The sequence below is a fragment of the Protopterus annectens genome, chromosome 1.part1, assembly GCF_019279795.1.
Source record: "Protopterus annectens isolate FY-2018-M chromosome 1.part1, PAN1.0, whole genome shotgun sequence".
In the NCBI taxonomy this organism is placed as follows: domain Eukaryota; kingdom Metazoa; phylum Chordata; order Ceratodontiformes; family Protopteridae; genus Protopterus; species Protopterus annectens.
Window position 1 is genome coordinate 1271836533 of NC_056726.1, and position 22483 is coordinate 1271859015.

The 22483-nt window shown below is 40.6% G+C and overlaps 1 protein-coding gene across 1 annotated transcript in view; it reads left to right on the forward strand.

Moving 5' to 3' along the window:
* The window catches only part of LOC122809800 (C-Jun-amino-terminal kinase-interacting protein 3-like), a 1405059-nt gene that overhangs the window by 669862 nt on the left and 712714 nt on the right, over positions 1 to 22483 (forward strand). Inside the window, exon 9 of the mRNA XM_044081538.1 lies at positions 11826 to 11883. Within this exon, the coding sequence (XP_043937473.1) occupies positions 11826 to 11883 (58 nt within the window). The remainder of the gene's footprint in view (positions 1 to 11825; positions 11884 to 22483) is intronic.

Consider the following 22483-nt stretch of genomic DNA (forward strand, 5'->3'; position numbering starts at 1 on the left):
ACTCTGTCTTGCTTCACAACAGTAACCATGCTATTCCCCCTTTCCTTCTTGCATCTTAATGACACCTATACTTTTCATTTATTTTCCTGCTTTATTCTGCTCCTAAGCATTACTGGTTCTTTTCTTGAATAATATCATCTATGTGGTATCTGGATTAGTTTACATATGCTGTTCCCCTGCAGACTGCTTAAATTGGTAAACAGCTCCGCATGGTCATGAACAGATATCATTGTTATGACTCTGTACAGTACGTGAGCTAACTGACTAATCCTAAATGTATACATGAACACACTCCCTCTTTGGTTTCACAGAATGAATTTTGTTTTACCATTTTAAGCTTCTCTCAAACCAAGCAGTCCAGAATATTTACTGAATTAGTTTCCTTAACTCTTCTTATTTGGAACAGATTCTCTTACTTATTTTTATATTTATATTAGTTGTGTTTGACCCAGTGGCTTTGGTAGATGTCTTAAATATCCTAAAATGTGCACACAACTTGTATTCATGGAATTTTAGCTTTTTTGGGGGCAAAATATTGCATAATGCATGTATGTCCAATTAATTCCTCAGCTTTTTGCCACAGTCTGACTTGCACTCATTTCACTATTTCTGCTGTATTTTCAGATTTTGCTGTATTAACTCTTTACAATTTAGCAGTAGTAAAAAAATATAATTTTCATGCTGCTGTTCAGAAACTTGCACATTCTTTTTGAACACAGATTTTTTCCCCTTCTGCATCATTTTTATCCTCATCAATTGTCTTTTTCCCATTTTTACATGGGGTCAGTGTGTCAGTTCAACTGTAGTCATATTTCTAAGTTCATTGCCACCCTCCTACTGACTTCAACAGTCATGCCTGACTGTCGTAAGTCTTCTTTCACACAATCCATCCATCTCTTTGCTGGAAACCCTTGTTTCCTCATGCGTTCTTCCTGTCTGCCCCAAATCATCTTTGCCAGATTGTGTTCTGCTTTTCTGCACATGTGCCCTAGCCACCGTAATCTGTTCTCTTTGACCTTTTCCTGCAATTGGTGTTACATGGGCTTCTGCTGTGATGTCCCCATTTCTTCAGATGTACCATAATGTGCATTTTACCAATCATTTCACACCCTTCATCTCCATCACCTCTAGCTTTCTCAGTTGCTGAGCCTATACTGTCCTGGTTTCTGTACCACACTGGTCCCATCACTGCTTTGTACACCTTGCTTTCAGGTTATTTGGCGTTTTTCTATGATATGCTACCCCTGGCATTCTGTGCCAGTTGGCTGCAGCCCCTCTGATTTCTAGTTTTGACCTACTCATTTAGACTTCTCTCTCTCTTCAGCCACCCCTGTCAGGTTCCTGACTCTGTTAACTTATTCCACTAGTTTCCCTTCTATCTCAGTTCTCATATTTGCTGCTATTACAACTGTTTTATCAGTTTTATCCTGTGTGTCTTGAGTTTTGCATTCCATTCCCCCTTCCTTTACTGAAGATCCTGTTCAGAGTCTGCCCGTAATACCACATCATCTGCATACATCATCTTTGTTGATCTGTCCCTTCCAGCTTGTTTACTAATATAGTCCACACCAGTATGAAGAGCAGTGGGCTCAGAGCTGAAATCTGATGCACATCCACACCCACTGGGAACCCATTTGTGAGTCTGAATATTGTTTATATGTATGTCATTGGGTCTTTGTACATAGCCTGCACTAATTCTGCCAGGGTTTCTGGGACTTTGAACAATCAATGGGACTGCCCAAATCAGCTTTAATGGGGCTCTTTTATATGCTTTCTTCAAGTCTAGGAATGCCCAGTTGGACTATCTCCTAATTTCTAGCTTCTTTTCATCTATATTTCTCACTGCAGATATCGGGTTGGTTATTTTACAGCCTGATCTGAATCCAAACATTTCATTTCCTATCTTACTTTCTACTACTATGCATATTCATTTATCAGTCACCCCTCCAGAACTTTCATGCAGTTGAGCAGGAGTTTAATACCTGTATACTGCCCTTACTTGTGAAGCTCTCCTTTGTTCTTGTACATTGGCACTAATATTAATGTGCTTATTCTCCAGTCATCTAGGATATGCCTTTCTCTCCATATTGCTATGAGTACCCTCAGGAGCCATTTCGCCCCTAACCTACCCAACATCTTGATCATATTTGCTGTGACTGCATCTTAGCCTGCTGTTTTCCATGACTTATTTTTCTTTAGTGCTATTCTAACTTCTTCTAGGGTAAGCTGTGTCTGGGGCAATAGAGCTTCTGTGAGATTTTTTCATTCAGAAGCTAATGGAAGTACCCCATCTGCCTTTGATGTCCTGTGCACTGGTGAGCATGTTTCTTGTTGCATCCCTTATGAATGGTGTCCGATGACTGTCTTCTTTATCTTTTGGTTTTTGCTTTGCAACCAGATAGGGTTTCTTTGTGCTGTTTACCAAATCACTTTCTAGAAGCTGGTAAAGTGCCCCTGATGCCTTATTCTTTGCTATTGCAACTGCTTTATTAGCCTCTATGGTAGCCAGTCATTATTCCTTATTAGCTAGTCTCTCTATCTCCCACTTTTTTCTACAGGCCTTCTTTCTTAGGACAACTTCCTGGATTTTAACATTCCACCACCAGGTTCCTAACATACCTTATTTTCATGAAACAAAACACAGGCTCCGATCTAACTTGAACCACTCACTGCAGTTTATTGTAAAGCGCTGTTCGGCAACACTAATGGAAAACTTCTTCAGACCTGAAGAAGTTTTCCATTAGTGTTGACAAAAAGCGCTTTACAATAAACTACAGTGAGTGGTTCAAGTTAGATCGGAGCCTGTGTTTTGTTTCATTTTCTCAAGTTTCTTTGTCGTTTTTCTGGGTACCTTATTTTCATACCTGGCTCGGGCACATATCTGTTCTAATTTCCTTACACATGCTGTTTTGAAGTGCTGCCAGCCTTCTTCATCTCCACATATTTCCTCTTCTTTTTCAGGTGCTAGAGCCCTGAGTATTTCACTCAACATCCAGGTCTTCAGCTTAGTCTCTGTTGACCTTAGAGCCTTCTCTGAACACTTCTTGCAGCTGATTGTGGCAACCAGTGGTTTATGCTATGGGCTGACATGGGGGATGATTTTGCAATATCTGATTCTACCCCAGTGCCTTTTACTTACCAGGAGGAAGTCTCCCCGAGTTCAATGTTGGGCACTCCTGTATTTGATCTTGTGACTATCTCTCTTGCTGAGCCATGTGTTGACCACCATCAAGCCATTTGCCAGAAAGAAGTCTAGAAAGATTTCTTCTTCTTTATTCCTATTGACCCACCCATGTGGACCCAGACAGTCCTCATATCCTGTTCTTTCTGTCCTTATATGTGCATTTAAGTTACCATTAACAACAACAACTCATGTTCTCCTACCTCATCTATTAGGTCTAGTAGCTGCTGCCTGTATGCACTCTTTTCCTGACTATCACAACACTGCTCTGGCATATAGGCTGCAATTATGAATATGGGCATATCTTTATCCTGGAATCTGATTGCCACGACTCTGTCAATCTTCATTTCTTTAGTTTTTCCTTTATTCATTTATGCAAACTGATTATACAGAAGACATGGGTTTCAGTTGCATTTTTAATCACACCCAGTATAGAATGCTTGAATGGTGTGTGCACCATAATACTTGACTACCCCTTGGCTTCCTTTCTTATCACAGTTACTGTTATATTGCATTCTCTTTTAATCCTCTATTTTCTTTTTATGTGACCTGTTTTGTTTGTGCACATACATTTCCGTAGTTAATTCTTTTACATGTGTGACTGAAATTTCACTTGTTCTGTCAGTAGCATGCCTCATGCTTGATCACATGGTATACGTCATACTGCTTAACATGCAATCATTTTTAATAACTTGTCCAACAAACACCAAATTCACAATTTTTGGCTCATTTTTTTACAGCTCATTAGCATGTGGACCTCTCTAGGACTGTGTAAACAACAACAAATAAAAATAAAAAGTAAGTCTTTCTTTTCTGATGGTAATTCTTGAACAGTTCTTTAACTGCTGTTAGTTTCCCTTTCTATTGTTGTTGAACAATAACATTACTAAGTACCTTCAAGGCTTTTTCCCCAGTAACATGCTACACTGTACTCCTTCAGGCAGCTCATCTGATTAGAAAATCAATTTATTTGAAGTTTCCCTCATCATCACTATCATCAACAACCCCCCCCCCCCTTTTCCTCATTTTGTGTGTGAGGTCATAGTTCTCTCATCAACTGTTACCACCTTTGTCAGTTCAATGCCACTCTCCTACCTTCCTCAGTTGTCATGCCTTTCTGTTGCAGGGCTTCTCTGCTACAGTACATCCATCTCTTGGCTGGATGTCCTTGTTTTCTTTTGCCATTTTCCTTTCTCTCCTAAATCTTTTTCACCAAGCCGTCTTCTGCTTTTGTGCAAATACCAAAACCACTGTAACTGGTTCTCTTTGAACTTCTCTGCATTTGGAGCTACAGTGGTTTCTGCTGTGATGTTATTTCTTTGTAGGTTTGCATCCCACCACCCGACTCAGACACATCATCTTCATCACCTTGCCCAATTTTCTGTACTATATAGAAGTACTAATTGCACCACTGTTTGGTACACCGCACATTTCAGCTTCTATGGCATTCTTCTGTCACATATTACCCCTTAGATTATGTGCCAGCTGGCTGCTGCCCGTCGGATTCTAGATGTTATCTCTTCATTCAGACCTTTCCCCTTGACCACCCCTTCCAAACATTTGAAGCTGTTTACCTCTTCCACTGTTTTCCCTTCTATCTCAGTTTTCAGTTTCTTTTGATTTTCCCCATTTGCTGCTATGACAACTGTCTTGTCTGTACTCTGTTTCATCCCACGTGCTTTTCAGTTTAGAATTGCACCCCCTATCGTTTGCTGAATTCCCTGTTCAGAGTCTGCTTGTAATGTCATATTGTCTGCATACAGCAGAAGCTTTATTGATATGCCCCCTCCAACCTGTTAGCTAATGTAGTTCATCACCTTCAGTGATTTGGTCTCAAATTTCCAGTTTTTTGGTAAATTGTCATGCAGCTAGATCATTTTTCTAATTGCAAGCTGTACTTCTAAACACACAAGCTCTCAAAATCAAATGTCTTTCTTCCCATCTGAGTACATGTAGCATACAAACTATCTTCAGGATTTTAACACAGACTTTGTGAATGTGCTACCTGCTGCCATAATGTGTTTATACTGACTACTAGAAAAAAATGTACCATGATATAAACTTGTTATATCTAAAAAAAAAAAAAAAAAAAAAAAACAGCATATTTAAAAGATGATTATCATACAATGCTTCACATACAGGTGTCATTCCATAAGTACACCAACTGCATAAAGCTTGCTGCCTCAAAATAGTACATGAAGTGATGCAATAGTCCCATTACATGAGCTATGCAGTGTTTGAAAACAGTAAACTTTATTTGTGTGGTGAGTGTTATAATTCCAGTTTCACCTCCAAAACTTAGTTTAACATAGTGTTGCTCTACTCACAGCTGTAAATGCACAAAGCCAACCATTTCAGCACAAGCTACTTTGGGGGATGGGAAAATGTTGTGATTATTTACATTTGGGATGTATGTTGTACAGCACGTCTGCAGTTTGGCTACACTTAAAAAGAGTTGTCACTTTCACAGATAAGGTAATGTGTAAATTTAAAACTGCACATAATAATAATATAATAATAATAATAATAATAATGATAATACATATGTAGAAGCATGTGTGCCATTTCTATATGGGAGGACTGTTGCATTATACTAAATAACAAAGCCAGATGCCTTTCTGTTACCCAAATGAGTGTTATGTTTACAGCACATTAATTTTCAGGTTATACTTGAGCCATGTCCAGCCATAGAGAAGGCACTGAAGACAAGGCCCTTCACCTAAACCTTGTAATCAGAAGCATCAGAAATATTTCTCAACCATTCCAAACTACTCCCTATCCTGTCTGCATAAAGATATTTGTATATATTTAGGCCCACCTTATAGAATCATAGAAACAGTTTTATGCAAAAAGTTATGAGGACTATAAGATGCCTAGCCCTCTACACCTTTAAAAAGATGTACTTCAATTTTCATCACCCTTTTTAAGCATCTAATAGTGCTTACCTACCAAATAGAGTGGGGCCATTCACTATAGCCTTGGCATAAATCTATGTCTTACAGTCCAGTCATCAGGACTAGCCTTAAAGATAGTCACGGTAGTACTTTGAACTCCAGTGGTAACATATTGTCTAAGTTGGAAAAACATTGAGTTAGGAACTTATCCCTTCAGTGAGTTTTATTTGGTAGTGTAGATTTAGGTCCCTAGTGCTGGCAATTGTAGAATTACTGGTTTTAAGAGAAAACAGGAGGTCAGACAGGATCGAGTCTTTCATGGCTGGAAAAGCAAGACGTAGTTCAGTTCAGAGAAGCCAGCAGAGTACAGAGTATGAGAAGTGTCATACCATTCTGTCTGGATAGCTGAGGGATTTAAGAGCTTTAAATTTCTTGGTTAGAAATCTTTGTGGCCTTTCCAGTTGTGTGGTATGCTTGTATTTGTTCATATTAAAGGGGGCATTATATTCTGTGTTAGATCTGATAAAGGAAGAATACAGTGGTATAACTATTTCCTTGGATCTGGGGGATATTTTCTTGGAGGTTAAATGGACCAGATAAAAGGATTTCATGACTATGATGGAACCATGATGATCAAATGAAAGATATTTGTCCATAAGTACGTGGGTCTCTTTTGACACTCTGTCTGTAGTGGAAAATCATTTAAAAACTAGGAAGTGAGAATGGCTTTTTTTTTTATGAACACTGCTGTGTTGCAGCTTTTTTTTTTGCATTTAGCTCAAAACTGTTTTCAATGCACCAGGCATGTGCATATTCCAGTCCTTGCTGGAGCTGCTTAGTGGATGAGCAGGTAATGATGTCCAGCCTGGGCTCCTCACCAAACTTGACCAATGACACATCTGAGGTATTCTCTTAGATGTATGTAAGATAAAGGCTTAAGAGCAGAGACCCTAGCTTGTTGAAACCAACTAGTTGTAATTTTACATTCAGAAAGGATACCAACAGCTTTCACAACTTTGAAACTGTTGGATAGCCAGTTTGCAATCCTGTGCACAATGTTGGTGGTGGTGGTGGTGGAGTTACAGTAAGTTTATCTCATTTATAAACAATACTATCAAGTGTAAAGTGTCAAAAGCCTTAGCCAGTATGCTCCGAGTGACCATTGTCCACAGCATCTGTAAACTTTTAAAAGAAATGTATTAGGCTGAGGAGAGGGAACCTGCCCTTCACAAAACTGAACAGATTGGAATCTAAATCAGTTACATTGCCTATGTTTGCATTTATGAGTGTTGCTATGACATGGTCCATGTATATAATACTGTACAAGGTAGAACTAAAAGCATATTCTTAATCCAATTTATCTGTATCCTGAAAGCTTACCTGCATACTGAAGTAAGATGAAGATCTGGATAAGTACGATTCGTAGATTCTTTGTGGTCTGTTTCATTTTAAGGAATTTTGCTAAAATATCTTTTTATATTGCTTATTTGATGTGGTAAAGTGCAAAAGGCACTCATGCCTGTAAATATGCCGGACACAGCTAATTAAGTCATTTTAAGTTGGTTTTCTATTCTGAAGTATTTAAGTTTGTAACGGTGTGTGCGCTCAGCAGACATTTTCTATATGTTGTTAGTTATACCCATTATTTTGTGGTTTGGCTATATAACGTGTTTGTGAGTGAAAATGACCCTTGCAGTCCTGTCCACTTGCCTGTGAAACAAATTAAATGACCTTATTTGCCAAACATGTTGCAAGTTAAATGCAACTTTCTTAACTGTCTTCATTCTCTTTGAAAATGGTCTGCAGCTGAGTAAAATGAGTGACAGCCACATCTGAACTTGCCCAGTGTATATTAATAATTGTTTTTCAGTAAAGGCACATCTTATCCTATAGTTTGGCATAGTGTGAAGCTATCCAGTGCTTTCCCACTTACCTTCTATATTCTCATTAATTTGAATACAAAAGACATTGTACCTTTAATATCTTTATATCTCTTTAACCTTTTTTCAAATGATTTTTATTATAAATTATCTTCTCCCTTTCCTTTGGACTACAAAGGCAGTGATTGTGGTATTGCATCTTTGTTACTGCCAAACCAAAAAGTAAAATGGTCACACAGGCAAACTGATTAGTAAAAACAAGAGGAAAAAAATAAACAAGCTAGAGTTTTCACTGTGTGATACATTAAACCTCCTGCAATAGAAGCCCATGGGATATTTGCAAATGACCTCTTAAGGACATCAAGTGTTTCAGCTATATGGCTTCTGAATGTCCATGAGTTTTTTTTTAATTTTTCTTTTAAAGTCTTTGTAGATACATTCAGGCCAATAAAGCCATCCTCCACTAGCTGTGGACATGCATGCTTCGGCCTTCATATGACCTCATCAGCACAATGTCAGTGGACTGTTTGGTTATACTTTAGAAACACAGGGTCTTTACACCCAGCTGACGTCCATAACCATTAAGGTATTTGCAAAACATCCAATTACCACACAACGAAAACTCTAGCTTGGCTAGGTTTTTCTTGTAGTTTTTACTAACTGGTTTGTCTGTGTGACCTTTTTACCTTCTGGCTTGGATGTTAATTGGGATGTTTTGCAGACACCTTAATAGTTATAGACAACAGCTGGGTGTAAAGACACTGTGTTTCCAAAGTATAGACAAACAGTCCACTTGTGCTATGCTGATGAGGTCATAAGGATGAAACAAGCATGTCCACAGCTAATGGGTTTGACTTTATTAGCCTGAATGTATCCACAGGCTTAAAAAGAAAAAGTAAAAAGTCATGGACATTCAGACATGGGCATTCATACATATTGCTGAAATACTTGATGTCCTTAAGAGGTCATTTACATATGTCCCATGGGCCTCTATTACAGGAGGTTTAAGGTATCATCCAGTGAAAACTCAATCTTTGTTACTGCTGCATGACCCTAGGTCATTCAGTACAGCAGATTAGTTTACTGTAAATATTTATGACATCGTTTTATGCTGTACCTTGTGCAAGGTGGTGTTAATGTGCTCAGACTTAAAATGCCTCTTGTTGTTTTAATGCGCTCTGCTAATATCCTACAAAATACTCCTTTATATTATTTCTTTATAGGTTCATAGGTTCATAGGTTCATACTAGGCTATCTGCCCAAGGGCATTTATAAGCCTAGCCCATAGTTATGTGGCTTTCGCCACCCCTTTAGTTTGAATAAAAACTATGCCTATCATTTTGCTGTGCCTCTGTCAAGCAGTGACACTGAAGTAATCCCTGGGGTATATCTGCAATCTCCCATCCATTGGTCAAGATTCCTCTTGAACAAGGCCAGAGAGGTGCTCTGCCTCACATGTACTGGGATTTTGTTCCACAGCATAGGAGTCTCTGGGTGATGAATCTGTCCCTCCAGCACGTTCTATTTATAACCGTGTCAAGGTTTAAGTCTCCGCCCTTGTGGTTCTGAGGGATCTAGATTTTTTGAGGTGAAGCATATTCATCAAATCTGGGTTTGACATGGCCTTATATGTCAGGCACAAGTCACCTCTGAGCAAGCGGTATGAGACTGAATAGAGCTGGAGTTCTTTCAGTCGGGCAGCATAAGACATATTTTTGAGACCCTTTATCCTTTTGGTGAGGAACTTTTGGGGCCTTTCAAGCTGCAGCAGGTGTCTGGTCAGATACATTCGAACGGCGCATTGTACTCAATCATAGGTCTAATGAGTGATGAGTACAGGGGGGCGATGACCTCCCTTGATCTAGATGTGAATCCCTTCATGATCAGGTGGGCGATATAGAAGGTTTTCCTAACTACTTTAGCAACATGAGTGTCAAACGAAAGGCTACTGTCAACCTGGGTCCCCAGATCCCTGATGACTTTTTCTGTGCTCAGTGGATTGCCACCTATATGGTAGCTAGGGGTAACCTTGTTTTTCCCGAAGGGTATGACTATGCATTTTTTGGCGTTTAACTTCAGGCCATGGCTCTGGCACCCAGTTATCCATTTCTGTGAGGCCCTTCTGGAGGATGTCTGTGTCAGATGTGTTTTCGACTATGGCGCCCAGTTTGCAGTCATCTGCAAACTTTGTCAGCCATAACCCCCCTGTGTTTGCTTGTACTTCAGAAAAGTAGATGCCGAACAAGAGTGGACCCAGGACTGAGCCCTGTGGGACACCACTTGTGACAGGCTTTGAGTCTGACATGGCTCCAGCAGCTCTGACCCTGTGGGTTCTGTCACTTAGCCAGTTTGCAACCCATCTTGTGATGTATGGGTTTACATTCAAGCTGATGAGTTTTTCGATGATACCTGAGTGGGGTATTGTGTCAAGGCCTTTGCCAGGTCGAGGTAGGCTGTATGGACTGCCTTTCCTCATCAATGGCCTTGGTGACTGTCTCGAAAAAGTCAACCAAGTTTAAGAGGCAGGATCTGCCTTTGACAAAGCCAAACTGGGTTGGATCCAAAGTCTGCAAGTTCCCTATGTCTTTATTTATGAGTTCCATTATGATCCTCTCCATGGCTTTGCAGATAAGGCTTGTCAAGCTAATGGGGCGGTAATTTCCAGGGTCTGTGGAGGCACCGCCCTTATGAAGTGGGACCACAGTCGCCATGCGCCACTCCTTGGGTACGTATCCTGAGGTGAGGCTAAGATTAAACAGCTGTCCTAACTGTGGGTTTAATTCCTCATTGAGTTCGTGAAGCACACAGCCGGGGACACCATCCGTCCCATGGATGCTGTGTTTTTGCCTTAGTGAGGGCAGTTCTCACCTGGGCGTTGGAGATGTTTGGGGGTCTACATTCCTCTGGAATAGATATTTCTCCTTTTGGGGGGTGGGAGAAGTTTGCACTGAACCTGTCAGCCAGTATGTTGGCAATGTGTGTAGGTTCAGTAATTTTTACATCATTTTGAACTAATTCTGAGCATATCTGGGAGTTTCCTCCTAAGTTTCTAACATAGCTAAAGAAGGCCTTATGATTCTCTTTAGAGTCCTTGGCGATTTTTCTCTCAAAATTTGCCTTGGATGATTTTATGAGAGCTCTTAGTTTTTTACTTATAATGATCAAAGGTGTCTTACCTTTCAAGGATTTTGCGGTTTTAAATGTTATGTTCATTTTAATGTTGTGACTGGTGACAGAATATGTCTGTGTTTTTTTTCTTGACTTTATATGGTCCAGGTAATTATAAAAATGTAGTTTTCACTAAGTAATTTATTGGTTTATATTTCATGAACCATACTGACATACATCTCATCTACACAGTGTATTAACCAGTGAGAATACATTTATTTTTATTTATTTACTACGGTAGTTGCATTGATCATTATTAACCAATTTCAGACACAGCCTGAGTGAAATACAAAAGATTTCACAAACAAAATGTAAAGAAGTATAGCATCTACTTTTCTTCTGTATTCTCTGCCATGCTGTTAGATATTTATTAAGCTGTAACAGTGACATCTCTTGTAATGGTTCCTGTGCTATGATTATGGTCATATGGACATAATAGATTAACTTAACATGAATCTAACAGTAGAGAAACTTTATTACAAGTTCAGGTCTTCATTCATAGGCTTTGAACATATTCTAAGACCACGTATAGCCAACACATATAGTTATATTGAATATGCAGTCTTGTAAACCTTATTTCCCCTTGCCTTTTTCATTTAGTTCATTTCTAGATTTACCATGCTAAACGTAAACACTAAATGTCTGTGTAAGTCTTAAAACAAAATCCATCAGAATTGTTAAATATATGTCTCTCTGTTTCAGGTGCTGCTTGTAACTTGGAGGGTATCTTGTCTGAGAACACCCATCTAAAGGACACACTGTAAGTATTAAGCACAATTTTCATTTGATCATATAGTTAACCATGACAAAAGCTGAAGTCTGAAAATACTGAACTGTTCACAGAAACCCTATGCAAGCATGTTAGTAGCTGCATAGAGGCAGCTGCACCACCAGGAGGAAGTACAAAACTAAATAACCATCCTGGTAGAATCACAAAATCAGTAAGCTGCATTGCAGAATGAATAAAATCTTGGCAAAAATTAGTAGTGCAGCACCCAGAAGGATAAAAGCACTCTCATCAAACTAAACAAACAACTCAGAGGACAAATAAAGTCTACCAAACCCAAATCTGAGGAAAATTTGGCCTCCCAGGCCAAGGACAACCACAAGGTATTTTAGCTATTTTGCAGCCTCAAAGGCAATACAAAATTGTGTGCAGAATTCATTGCAAATGGAGCCACCTATACTGATGCAGAGGATATAGCAAACCTACTGGCTTCCCTTCAACCTTCCTTCAGGAAATACCATCAAATATAACTCCCCCTGCTATCACTGGGGAACAAGTTTTTAATGCTCTTGTGAAGGCCAAGAACACTGCATCAACGGGCCCAGACAGTATCCCAGGATGCTTACTAAATAGCATGAAACATGACCTATCAGGCCCTCTGAGATCGCTGTTTAACTGTAGCCTCCAAACAGGCTTTGTGCCTCATGAATGGAGAACAACAGTCATCCTTCTGCACAAAGGCAGGCCATCTACAGACCCTGGATACTACAGACCGATAAGTCACACTAGTCTTGTATGTAAAGCCATGTGAAGAGGTATCGTGGAAATTATCAATAATAACATATTAAACCTGCAGACACTGAACCCAAACAAATTTGATTTAGTCAAGGGCAGGTCATGCCTACTGAACCTGGTGGACTTTGAGAAAGTCACGAAAGCAATGGATGAGGGCAAAATAGTTCACACTGCCTACCTTGACCTGGCAAGATATTTGACATAATACCCCACTCGGGCATTGTTGACAAACTCAAGAGGTTATGTACAAACCCTTATACTCACCTGATGGATAGCAAACTGGCTCACAGACATGACCCCAGGAAGTTCGAATTGGGAGGCCACCTCTACAAAGAGGCCAGTCAGAAGCGGAATCCCTCAGAGATCGGTCTTGGGACCACTTCTTTTTGGCATTTACTTCTCTGAAGTCAAGGCCAGTGTCAATGGCCTCTAGATGACTAAATTTGCAGATGATTGCAAATTAGGAGCTGTCATTGAATCCGCACTGACACAATTGTTCTCCAGGAAGGGCTGACACAGACAAACAACTGATATTAGAGTCATGGACTAAAGCTAAATGCTAGGAAATGCATAATAATATCTCTAGGGAAGTCCTCCACTCCTGGTAACTATCATATTGACAACACATCCCTAAGAGTTGATGCAGTAGTCAGGGACCTGGGAACACACACAGAAAGTAATCTAGCTTTTGACCATCATGTGTCTACAGTAGTGAAGAAATCATTCTATGTTGTGCAACTTATAAACAAACGGATGGCATCTAGGTCCAAAAAAATTTATGGTTCAGCTGTATTCGACGTGCATCAGACCTGTGATTAAGTACAATGCCCCCTTTGGTATGTACCTAACTAGGCATATCCAACAATTGGAACATCCACAGAGGTTCCTCACTAAAATAATACAGGGCATAAGTAACATGCACTATGAAGACCATCTCAGGGCTCTATCCCTGTATTCTGTCTCCTACAGGCTGTTGAGGGAAGATCTATGCCTGACCTACAAGGCATTGTCAGACCCCACTCTAATGAACCTTCTGCATATCCGCAAAACAAACAGCATGTGAATTACCCATTCTAAAGATTTAAACCTTGCCTGTGATATAAGTAGGACCTGCTGGAGAGACAGGTATGCATCCCAGAGACTACCCCATCTCTGGAACAGGCTCCCCATCCATGTGAAGCAGAGTTCCTCCCTAACCCATTTCAAGTGTAACTTGGTAAATTCGATGGGGAACAGGAAATTCAAGCCTGGTTTGGTGCCTGTGTCTCTAATGAACACAGGCAGCCTATAAATGGTTCATCTCCCAAGCCCCTGCATGTAAATGTTTCATTTTCCAAGCCCCTGCTTACACTTAGCAAGGGTACCAGAACTTCTCAGAGATTTGGGATGCATGGCTATGCGTAAAAAGGCCCTTGTGGTCATTAGCCTACTAAACACGTATGAACCAATGTCACATGTAAGCCTAGCTGCATACAGCCTTCTTTCTGGTGCCATAAATGTATATTTTTTTTTACAGTAGAAAAATTACAACATTGATATATGACTGGCAGTGGGGCAGCCATGGTGGTGCTGTGGTTAGCGTTGCCGCCTCACAGCAAGAGGTTCTCTGGTTCAATCCTCGGCTGGGGTGCCTTCTGTGCGGAGTCTGCATGTGTTCTCCCTGTGGTCACGTGGATTTTCTCTGGGTGCTCCAGTTTCCTCCCACATCCCAAAGACATGCTGTAGGTGGATTGGACACTCTAAATTGGCCCTAGGCGTGAGCGTGTGTGTTCCTTCTGTGGAAGATTGGGTGCCGAGCTGGCAACTCAACACTGTAAAACTCCACTGCCAATCATGAGCGGACAGATGATCCGCTGTGGAGACCCCTAACTGGGAAAAGCTGAAAGTAGAAGAAGAAGATATACGAGTGGTAGTAGAACTCAAAATGTTAAAGATATAAGATTTTAAGGGCTTCTGCTTCAGAAACTCTGCAGTTAAAACTTTAACATTTAAATGGTCAGAACAATAACCATAATATTTACAATCTCAGCTTGTATGACACAAGACAAAAATGCCAAGCCCACCTACTTAATTACTCCACCCCCAGTGTCACACACCCTCCGGGGAAAGAGGACTGACTGTCACTTTCCAGTGCATGTGCAATCTTGTAGTTAGTACAGCGATTTTCTTATAATCAATTATATTAATTAAAATGGCCAATGCTGATATTTTAATTGGTTACTTTCCAGTGGAACTCCTCTTTATTAGGTATGTCTTATAGATTTGTGTTTAATAATCAAGTATATTAATTAAAATGGCCAAAGCTGATATTTTAATTTTTAACTTTCCAGTGGAACTCTTTATTAGGTATGTCTTATAGATTTGTGTTTAATTTTGTCAGCTTTCTCTAAAGTGCTGTATGACTGAGTAATTCTTGTAGTCAGATCAAAGGTTCTGATTTACTCCCCTCCCCCCATCCCTGAAAAATTCGGTGCACTTATGGTGGACAGTTCATGAGAAATATAAGAATGCATTTTTTTGTACACAAAGCAAACATTTACTGTAACAGCCTTTCTGACACTGTTTCCATGTTTTGTTCTTTTCTTATCCCTCTCTGTTTTGAATGAGAATACCATCTTGAACTCTCTCAATTTACTGTACATTGGTTATCGCGGCTTTTCTGCCATGTGTGCTTTTGTTTACATATTTGTTTGTTAGTTCCACAGACTTGTCTGAACACAATGTGCAGCTTCCGTCAGATGCATCTGTACAAAGCTCCAGCAGCTAAGTGCCTTTTTGCTCTGTATTTGATATTTGAAGCATTGATGTTTATAAGACATGAAACTCCTTATCTCTGTCTATGGCACCGCACCTAAGTGTCATGTTTAATCATAGTTTCACCTCAGGCTTCGTGTCCACTGAGTGGCGCACAGTTACAGTTATCCCACTCCACAAGGGGGGGAATTCAGTTGGATCCTGGGAACTACTGTCCCATCAATCTGACGAGCCTGATCTGCTAGGCCATGGAACGTATTATCATGGAACTTATAAACAAAGACATTGGCAACCTCAAACACTGGACCCCACCCAGTTTGGGTTCGTGAAGGGTCGATCGTGTCTCCTGAACCTGATTGACTTATTCGATTCAGTCTCCAGAGCCATGGACGAGGGTAAGGCGGTCCACACAACCTATCTGGACCTCACCAAGGCCTTCAACACCATCCCGCACTCTGGAATCATTGATAAGTTTACTAAGTTGAGCATAAACCCCTACGTCACTCGATGGGTTGCCAACTGGCTAACTGACAGAACCCACACTGTAAAAGTAGCCGACTCCAAATCCAGTTCCAGACAAGTGGACTACCTCAGGGTTCAGTCCTGACACCGCTCTTGTTTGGCATCTACTTCTCTGAAGTACAGGCCAACACTAAGGGACTCTGGCTAACAAAGTTCACAGATGACTGCAAACTGGGAGCCATTATTGAATCCCCAAATGATGTGGATATTCTACAAAAGGGCCTTACAGAAACAGATGCTTGGTGCCAGAGCCATGGGCTCAAACTCAATGCCAAGAAGTGTATAGTTATCCCCTCTGGGAAAAAACATGTACCCATGAATTATCACATAGGTGGCAGTACACTAAACACCAAAAGTGTGATAAGAGACTTAGGAACACTGGTGGACAGTGGTCTCACCTTCAGTAACCACATGGCCACAACAGTCAGGAAATCCTATGTGGCACACATCATCACTAAGGGCTTTTCATCCAGAAAAAAGGAAGTCATTGTCCCACTGTAGTCATCTCTCATTAGACTGATCATAGAGTACAACGCCTCGTTTGGTATGTAGCTCGCAAGACATTTGCAACAGCTGGAAAGGCCACAGAAACACCTCACTAAAGCGGATGCCCTATGCTGACCGACTAAAAAAACTCCAACTATACTGTGTCGCATATTGTCTACTCAGAGGAGATATCTGCTTAACATACAAGGCCATGTCAAACCCAGAGCTGTTGGACATGCTACACTTAAAGAAATCCCAATCCATCAGAGCCACACGCTCCAGGGATCTTAACCTTGTCATCACAATGAACAAAACATGCTGGAGGGATAGGTTCCTGACCCAGAGACTCCCCATACTCTGGAATAGACTGCCCATACATGTCATGCAAAGAGTGCCTCCTTGGCTCTCTTCAAAAGAAACCTTGATGACTGGATGGGAGATAGGAAATTTACCCCGGGGATTACGTCAGTCGCCCTACTAGACAAGGGGGTCCAGTGAAGTAAATATTGTGGGAAGAAATAGCCAGGGAATTGTTATGACTATGCTTGTATAGGCCCTAGGGCCGATAGCCTAGTACCAACCTATGAAGTCAATGACCCCGTTCCATCCTTCAAATCCATTCTGAAAAAGTTCCTAGCCAAAAACTGACTATGTTCTTACACAACACTAAATGTGGTCAAAGACCTGTTCATACCCTGTACCTCATTACCCTCCTTACTTCACTCACTTCCTTATTTTTCTCAACTTATCTCCTCTGGCTTTCTCTAAGTGTACCATAAGCCTGCTTTTCTCTCACTTCATGTTGCAAGTCCTGTTTGCATTATACTAATTTAACTTTAATTTCTCTATAATCTGGCTACAATTTCTCTAACTGTTAATTCATAGTCATATAATCTATACCTATTCTTAACCAGTGTTTTCATGTTATGTCTAATTTGGTGTAAGTATTTAAACTGTATTTGTTTTTTCTATTATTTTTAAAAACTGTAAAATTATTATTCTTAAAACGTTTTGTAATACTTTAGAGCTTTTCTCCCCGGGCCTCCACTAAAACTGGGCTCCTACCCAGTCTGACTTTCCTGGTAATCAAATGTCTGTAAATAAATAAATATTTCATTCTTTTCTATTGGTTTAGAGATATTTCCTAGTAATTTTAGGTTTAGAGATAATTCTCGGTCTTTCTGTTTTGAGTAGTGTGCGACTTTAACATGGGTTACGTGTGTTTGTGTGTGCACGCGTGCACACGTGTACCTGCAGTTGTTAGCCCCTCTGCTGCCGTTTCGCTCAGTATAGGTGATTTTATTGCTGGATAGTTCTTACCTGCTTTTTGTCTTATTGTAAAAAAAAGAAAGATGCTTTCTTATTAACATCAGTGGTAGTAGTGTTTAAGTTACTTGTGGTCATATCAGTGGATATACGTTTTTTTTTGGAAAGTATTTGTTCTTTCACAGTTGTTAATTGAAATACAATGGACAAGGTTTCAGGCTTCAAAAAGAGTTTGGGGTGTGATCACAAGCTGGTCCCAAGACTCCCATGACCACTGTGTTTACCGTCTGGTTGTAGCCCACCTTGAATCAGAAGGTCAGTCCTGCACAGCCTTTGGAGCCAGGGCTCTGGCTGATCGCAGGATAAAGTTGCTGTTAAGAGGAATGCTTACTGCTTCTTTTGCCCTACCTTGGATGCCATGTCTCCTCCTCCTTCAAAGAAACTCTTTGAGTAGAAGAAGGACAAAGACAAGGATAGAAGGACAGGAAAGAGAAAGAGAAGTGAGAAGAAAGACTTAAAGAAGGAGAGAAGGCTAAGCTAAAGGAGAAAGAGGCCAAGAAATGTTGTTCTGATTCTTCTCTGGGAGGGTCTGCTTGCTCTGAAGACCCCAAGGCCCTTGTTTCCTCTGACTCTGTTTGGCTTCGGAATCTGTAGACTACCTGCACAGATCTTTGTCCATGTGGTTGCAGTCCTGGATAAGACCAAATATCCTGCACAGAACATTCTGTGCTCATGGTTGTCAATGGCTGCATTCACCATTTAATTCCATCATTCCAGATCAGGATTTTTCTCTGCAGCCATCCACTCATTGGTTCCAATGTTCTCCCTTCTGCACCCAAGACATTATCCAGCCTTTGTCTTGACCTGGAAGCTGTCTTCATGGCTTCCTTGAGAGCCTCCAGCAGCAACAGAGTTTGATCTGAATCAGCTCATGTGAATATTTTTACAGGCCCAGATGGAGCTAGGCATCGTTCCCTCACCCTCAGCCTAGAGGATTGGGGATCCTCTTCAACATGACCTGCCACTTGTTATTCCTTCTTTGGCCCATATCTTGGTTTCAGTGACCATGGTTCTGACGCAAACCCGTATCTCCTCTTCAGTGGTGCAGAAAACTTGGCTACCTTTGTCACTGTCTCTTGCCTTGATTTACTCAACTTTGGTCTTGTTGGAATCAAGCACATCCTAGTTCTATGAAGTTGAAGCTAAGGGTTCAGGTTTAACTCTGATTTTATAGAAGCTATCACTGCCACTGGCTGCTTCATCTGTGGATAGTTTGGTTCTGTTCTTAACTTCAGACTTGGCCAGATTGGTGACTGAATCCAGCATCTCTCCTACATCTGCAGATCAAAGAGGATCCCTCTCCTGTTGTCTGGCTAGAGTATCAGCATTCAGTGTTGTAGAAAGGATGTTGTCTTGCACTGAGCTGGGAAATTATGTACTGATGCTGGATCCATCCTGATCCATCCAGCTAAGGTCTTGGTATCTCTTGAGTTGTTCTTCAGACAGCTTGCACCAACTGGCTTTTGACCTGGGCTGTCCACTGCCTCACTGTGTCCCTCCTAAGAGGAGCAGAGGAAGAGCCAGTCCAAGAGGAAGCACTTAGATTCCCTCTGAAGAATACCTCACAGATGATTCTGACCTTGATGAAAGGGAAGGGTCCCCTAAGTTCCTCTGTGATGGTGCCTCCTTTGGTGATCTTCTAGAATTGATGGGGCCATGAGGGAGATGGACCACTGAAGCCACTTCTCCTGAGGAGTATGTCTTTCTTGAAGCCTTCTGTGCAGACCTATCCACATCTTGAGAGGTACCCCTTTGGAGGTCCTGGTCAGTCTAGTATCCCAGAGGATTTGGAGAAAACCTGATTTGGTGGAGCTCATTCCCCATAAATTGAGCAAGGTATTGGTTCCTGCTTAACAGTATGTCCTATTGAAGCAAATGTCATGGAGCTGATGCCATTGTCATCACTGCAGTCATAAAAAAGGAGATCTCTGAGAACAGTGCATCAGTCCATCCTCCGAACAGAGAGATCTGGGCATTGGACTGATTTGGGAAGCACATGTATGCTTCATACACGTTTGCCCTCCGTGCACTGAATTATATGGCATACTTGACAGAGGGACTGAATTGTCTAAGCCAGTGGCATCACAGCTGGAGACCCATAAGACCTTGGAGACGCAGTTGTCCACAATGTTAATCAGGCTGATATCCAATGCAGCTGATGGTACGTCATTTGCAGTAAGCACCAGTATTGCATTTTGACATCATACCTGGATGTGCTTATGTAACTTTGTGATATACTTCAAAACATCCTTCCTTAACACCCCTTTTGATGGATCCACCTTGTTTGGTCCCAAGATTAAGGAGACACAGACATATAGAGTGTGATGGAAGGCAATATTTTGTATACTGTGGGAGTTTGTTTTTTTACCATTTAGACGACCTTTCCTGGGAGCAAGAGAGAGAAAAAGACAAGTTTTTCCAAAAATCACAACAGTTTTCCCAGGGCAGTCCAGGCAAAGGGGCAGGGGTGGACAAAGTTTCTTTCTCTGGCTAGCCTTTCCAGTGTTTCCGAATGTTTGCCTGACTGCTGCACATTGGAGGCAGTTTGGGTGCTTGGCTGTCCACTGAGGGGCTATGACATATCGGACACTTGGGTGTTGTCATTTCCAGAGGCTATACCATTTCCTTCCATTATACCCCAAACCTAAAACAAAGATCCCTTCCTGACATTCCACCCTATCATCGAAGAGAAGCATTAGCAGACATCCAAAAGCTGTTCATAAAGTGAGTCATCCAAGGGGTCTCACCATACCAAAGAGGATGTGAGATATATTTAGGGTTGCCAACTTTTCATTTCAGAAATTCTGGACATGTACATGAAAGCAAAATGTATGTAATTTTGGTACCCAACATGAAAAATACATAACCTCCATGACTGTCTGTATTGCCTTTTCTAAAGTTAGGTTAACTTCAAGCTCTAACTTTTGAGACACTTCAACATCCAGCCCAGTCACTGTCCTGTCCCTTATTTGTTCATCTTAGTGCCGTTAGAACCCACAGTGTTCTGGTAGTACATACATCATCTGTCAAACACTTCAGCACACTTGTCTGTTGCTTGTACACATCCACAAAAGTATGCTGTCTCATGAATTATATATACACTGTATATATATTCCATTTGATGTTTTCTGGCTCTTCTGGGATGTTTCTCTGTGAATTTATTGTGAAATTATTGTTGGACATTTTATCTTTGAGGATGCACATTCGAGTGCATTTACCTTCAAGTGGTGATTTTTGAAAAGCTGGAGTGCTGAAGTTTTTTTTCCTGTGGTGATAGATATGCGCACACACAAAGAGAGGTATATATAGTATTTATAATATGTGTATTGGTCTGTCTATGTGTCTGTGTGTGTATATGTGTTTGTATGTGTTCATCTGAGTTTGTGTATCTGGCAGAGACGGTCACTCTGCCTCTGCATCTCTTTGTATGTGTACACACACGCACACACACACATCCATATGTGTATGTATGCATGTCTGCTAGATTTATATGTGTGTGTGATTATATGTATGCTCTAGAGGGCATTATTATGCATAGAGAATAGGCTGTCTGTAAAATTGTTGTGTTTACGTACTATATTTTTTTTATATATTTTTGATGTAAAATGGTTCCTCTGCCTAATGTTTCAAACTTGCTGTAGTATATATAAATGGTGTTGGAGGAAGCATTTTACATCCAAAATATAATGCTTTAAAAAAATATCCAGGTATTTATTTTTTGGTCCCGTACTCCTTAAAATTTGGTTTGTTGCCAGTCACTGGAGACTGAAGTTACTAGCAATGACATACATTTCATTTTCAGACTTTTATTTATAGGTTCATAGGTGTTTGCTGGGCTCACAACCACAAGGGCCTTTTTAAGCCTAATCATGATAAGTGTAAGCATGGGCCTGGGAGTTGAAAAAATTTACAGGTTGCCTGTGTCCATTATAGACATAGGTGCCAAACCCGGGATGAATTTCCACTGGACGCAATATTGCCTTGCTCTTCAAAAATACACTGGCTTGAATTTCCCTATCTGTTACTGCCCAATTGGCTCACCACTGCCCACTCCATTATCCACAAACCTGAAAACTGCCCTGCACTCTTCAACCTATTGCAATTAAATACCAACCCCGGGATGCTTAGATCATCTGATAAACTTATACTCAAGGTAACAAAGCCCCATAATTACTTTGGTGACTCTCTCTTCTCCTTCAAAGTAGCCAAACAGTGGAACCTATTAACCCAGAATATCTTAAAAAATACAGATCGTCAGAGCTTCAAATAATTCCTCAAGGAATACCTTACTCAACAATGGCTATGCTCCTGTAATACTCCTGGCTGGTTTCTCATGCCTTTGATCAAATGTTTTCTATTCTGCTATCTTCTCGTCTTACTACCAAATGAAAATGCCACAACGGTTTTTAGTTATATATCTAATGAGTTTCATATTACTGTCTGTGGTAAGGCTTAGGAAACGTTTTCTGTTTTACATCCCCCTCTTTGTAAATTGTGATTATTGGCAACTGTCAAACTTTTTGTATATTGTTTATAAATCTTTTACAAATTTTTGTAATCTTTTTGTACTATTGTTATGGAGATTTTCTCCCCAAGTCTCCACTGAAAATGGGCTACTTGCCCAGCCAGACTCTACCCGGTTAACAAATGTAAAATAAATAAATAATTCTGGTGCTGTTTGTTTTGTGGATGTGCAGGAGGTCCATCACAGTGGGGTGTGACAATGCCCAGTATGCCAGACATAGATCTC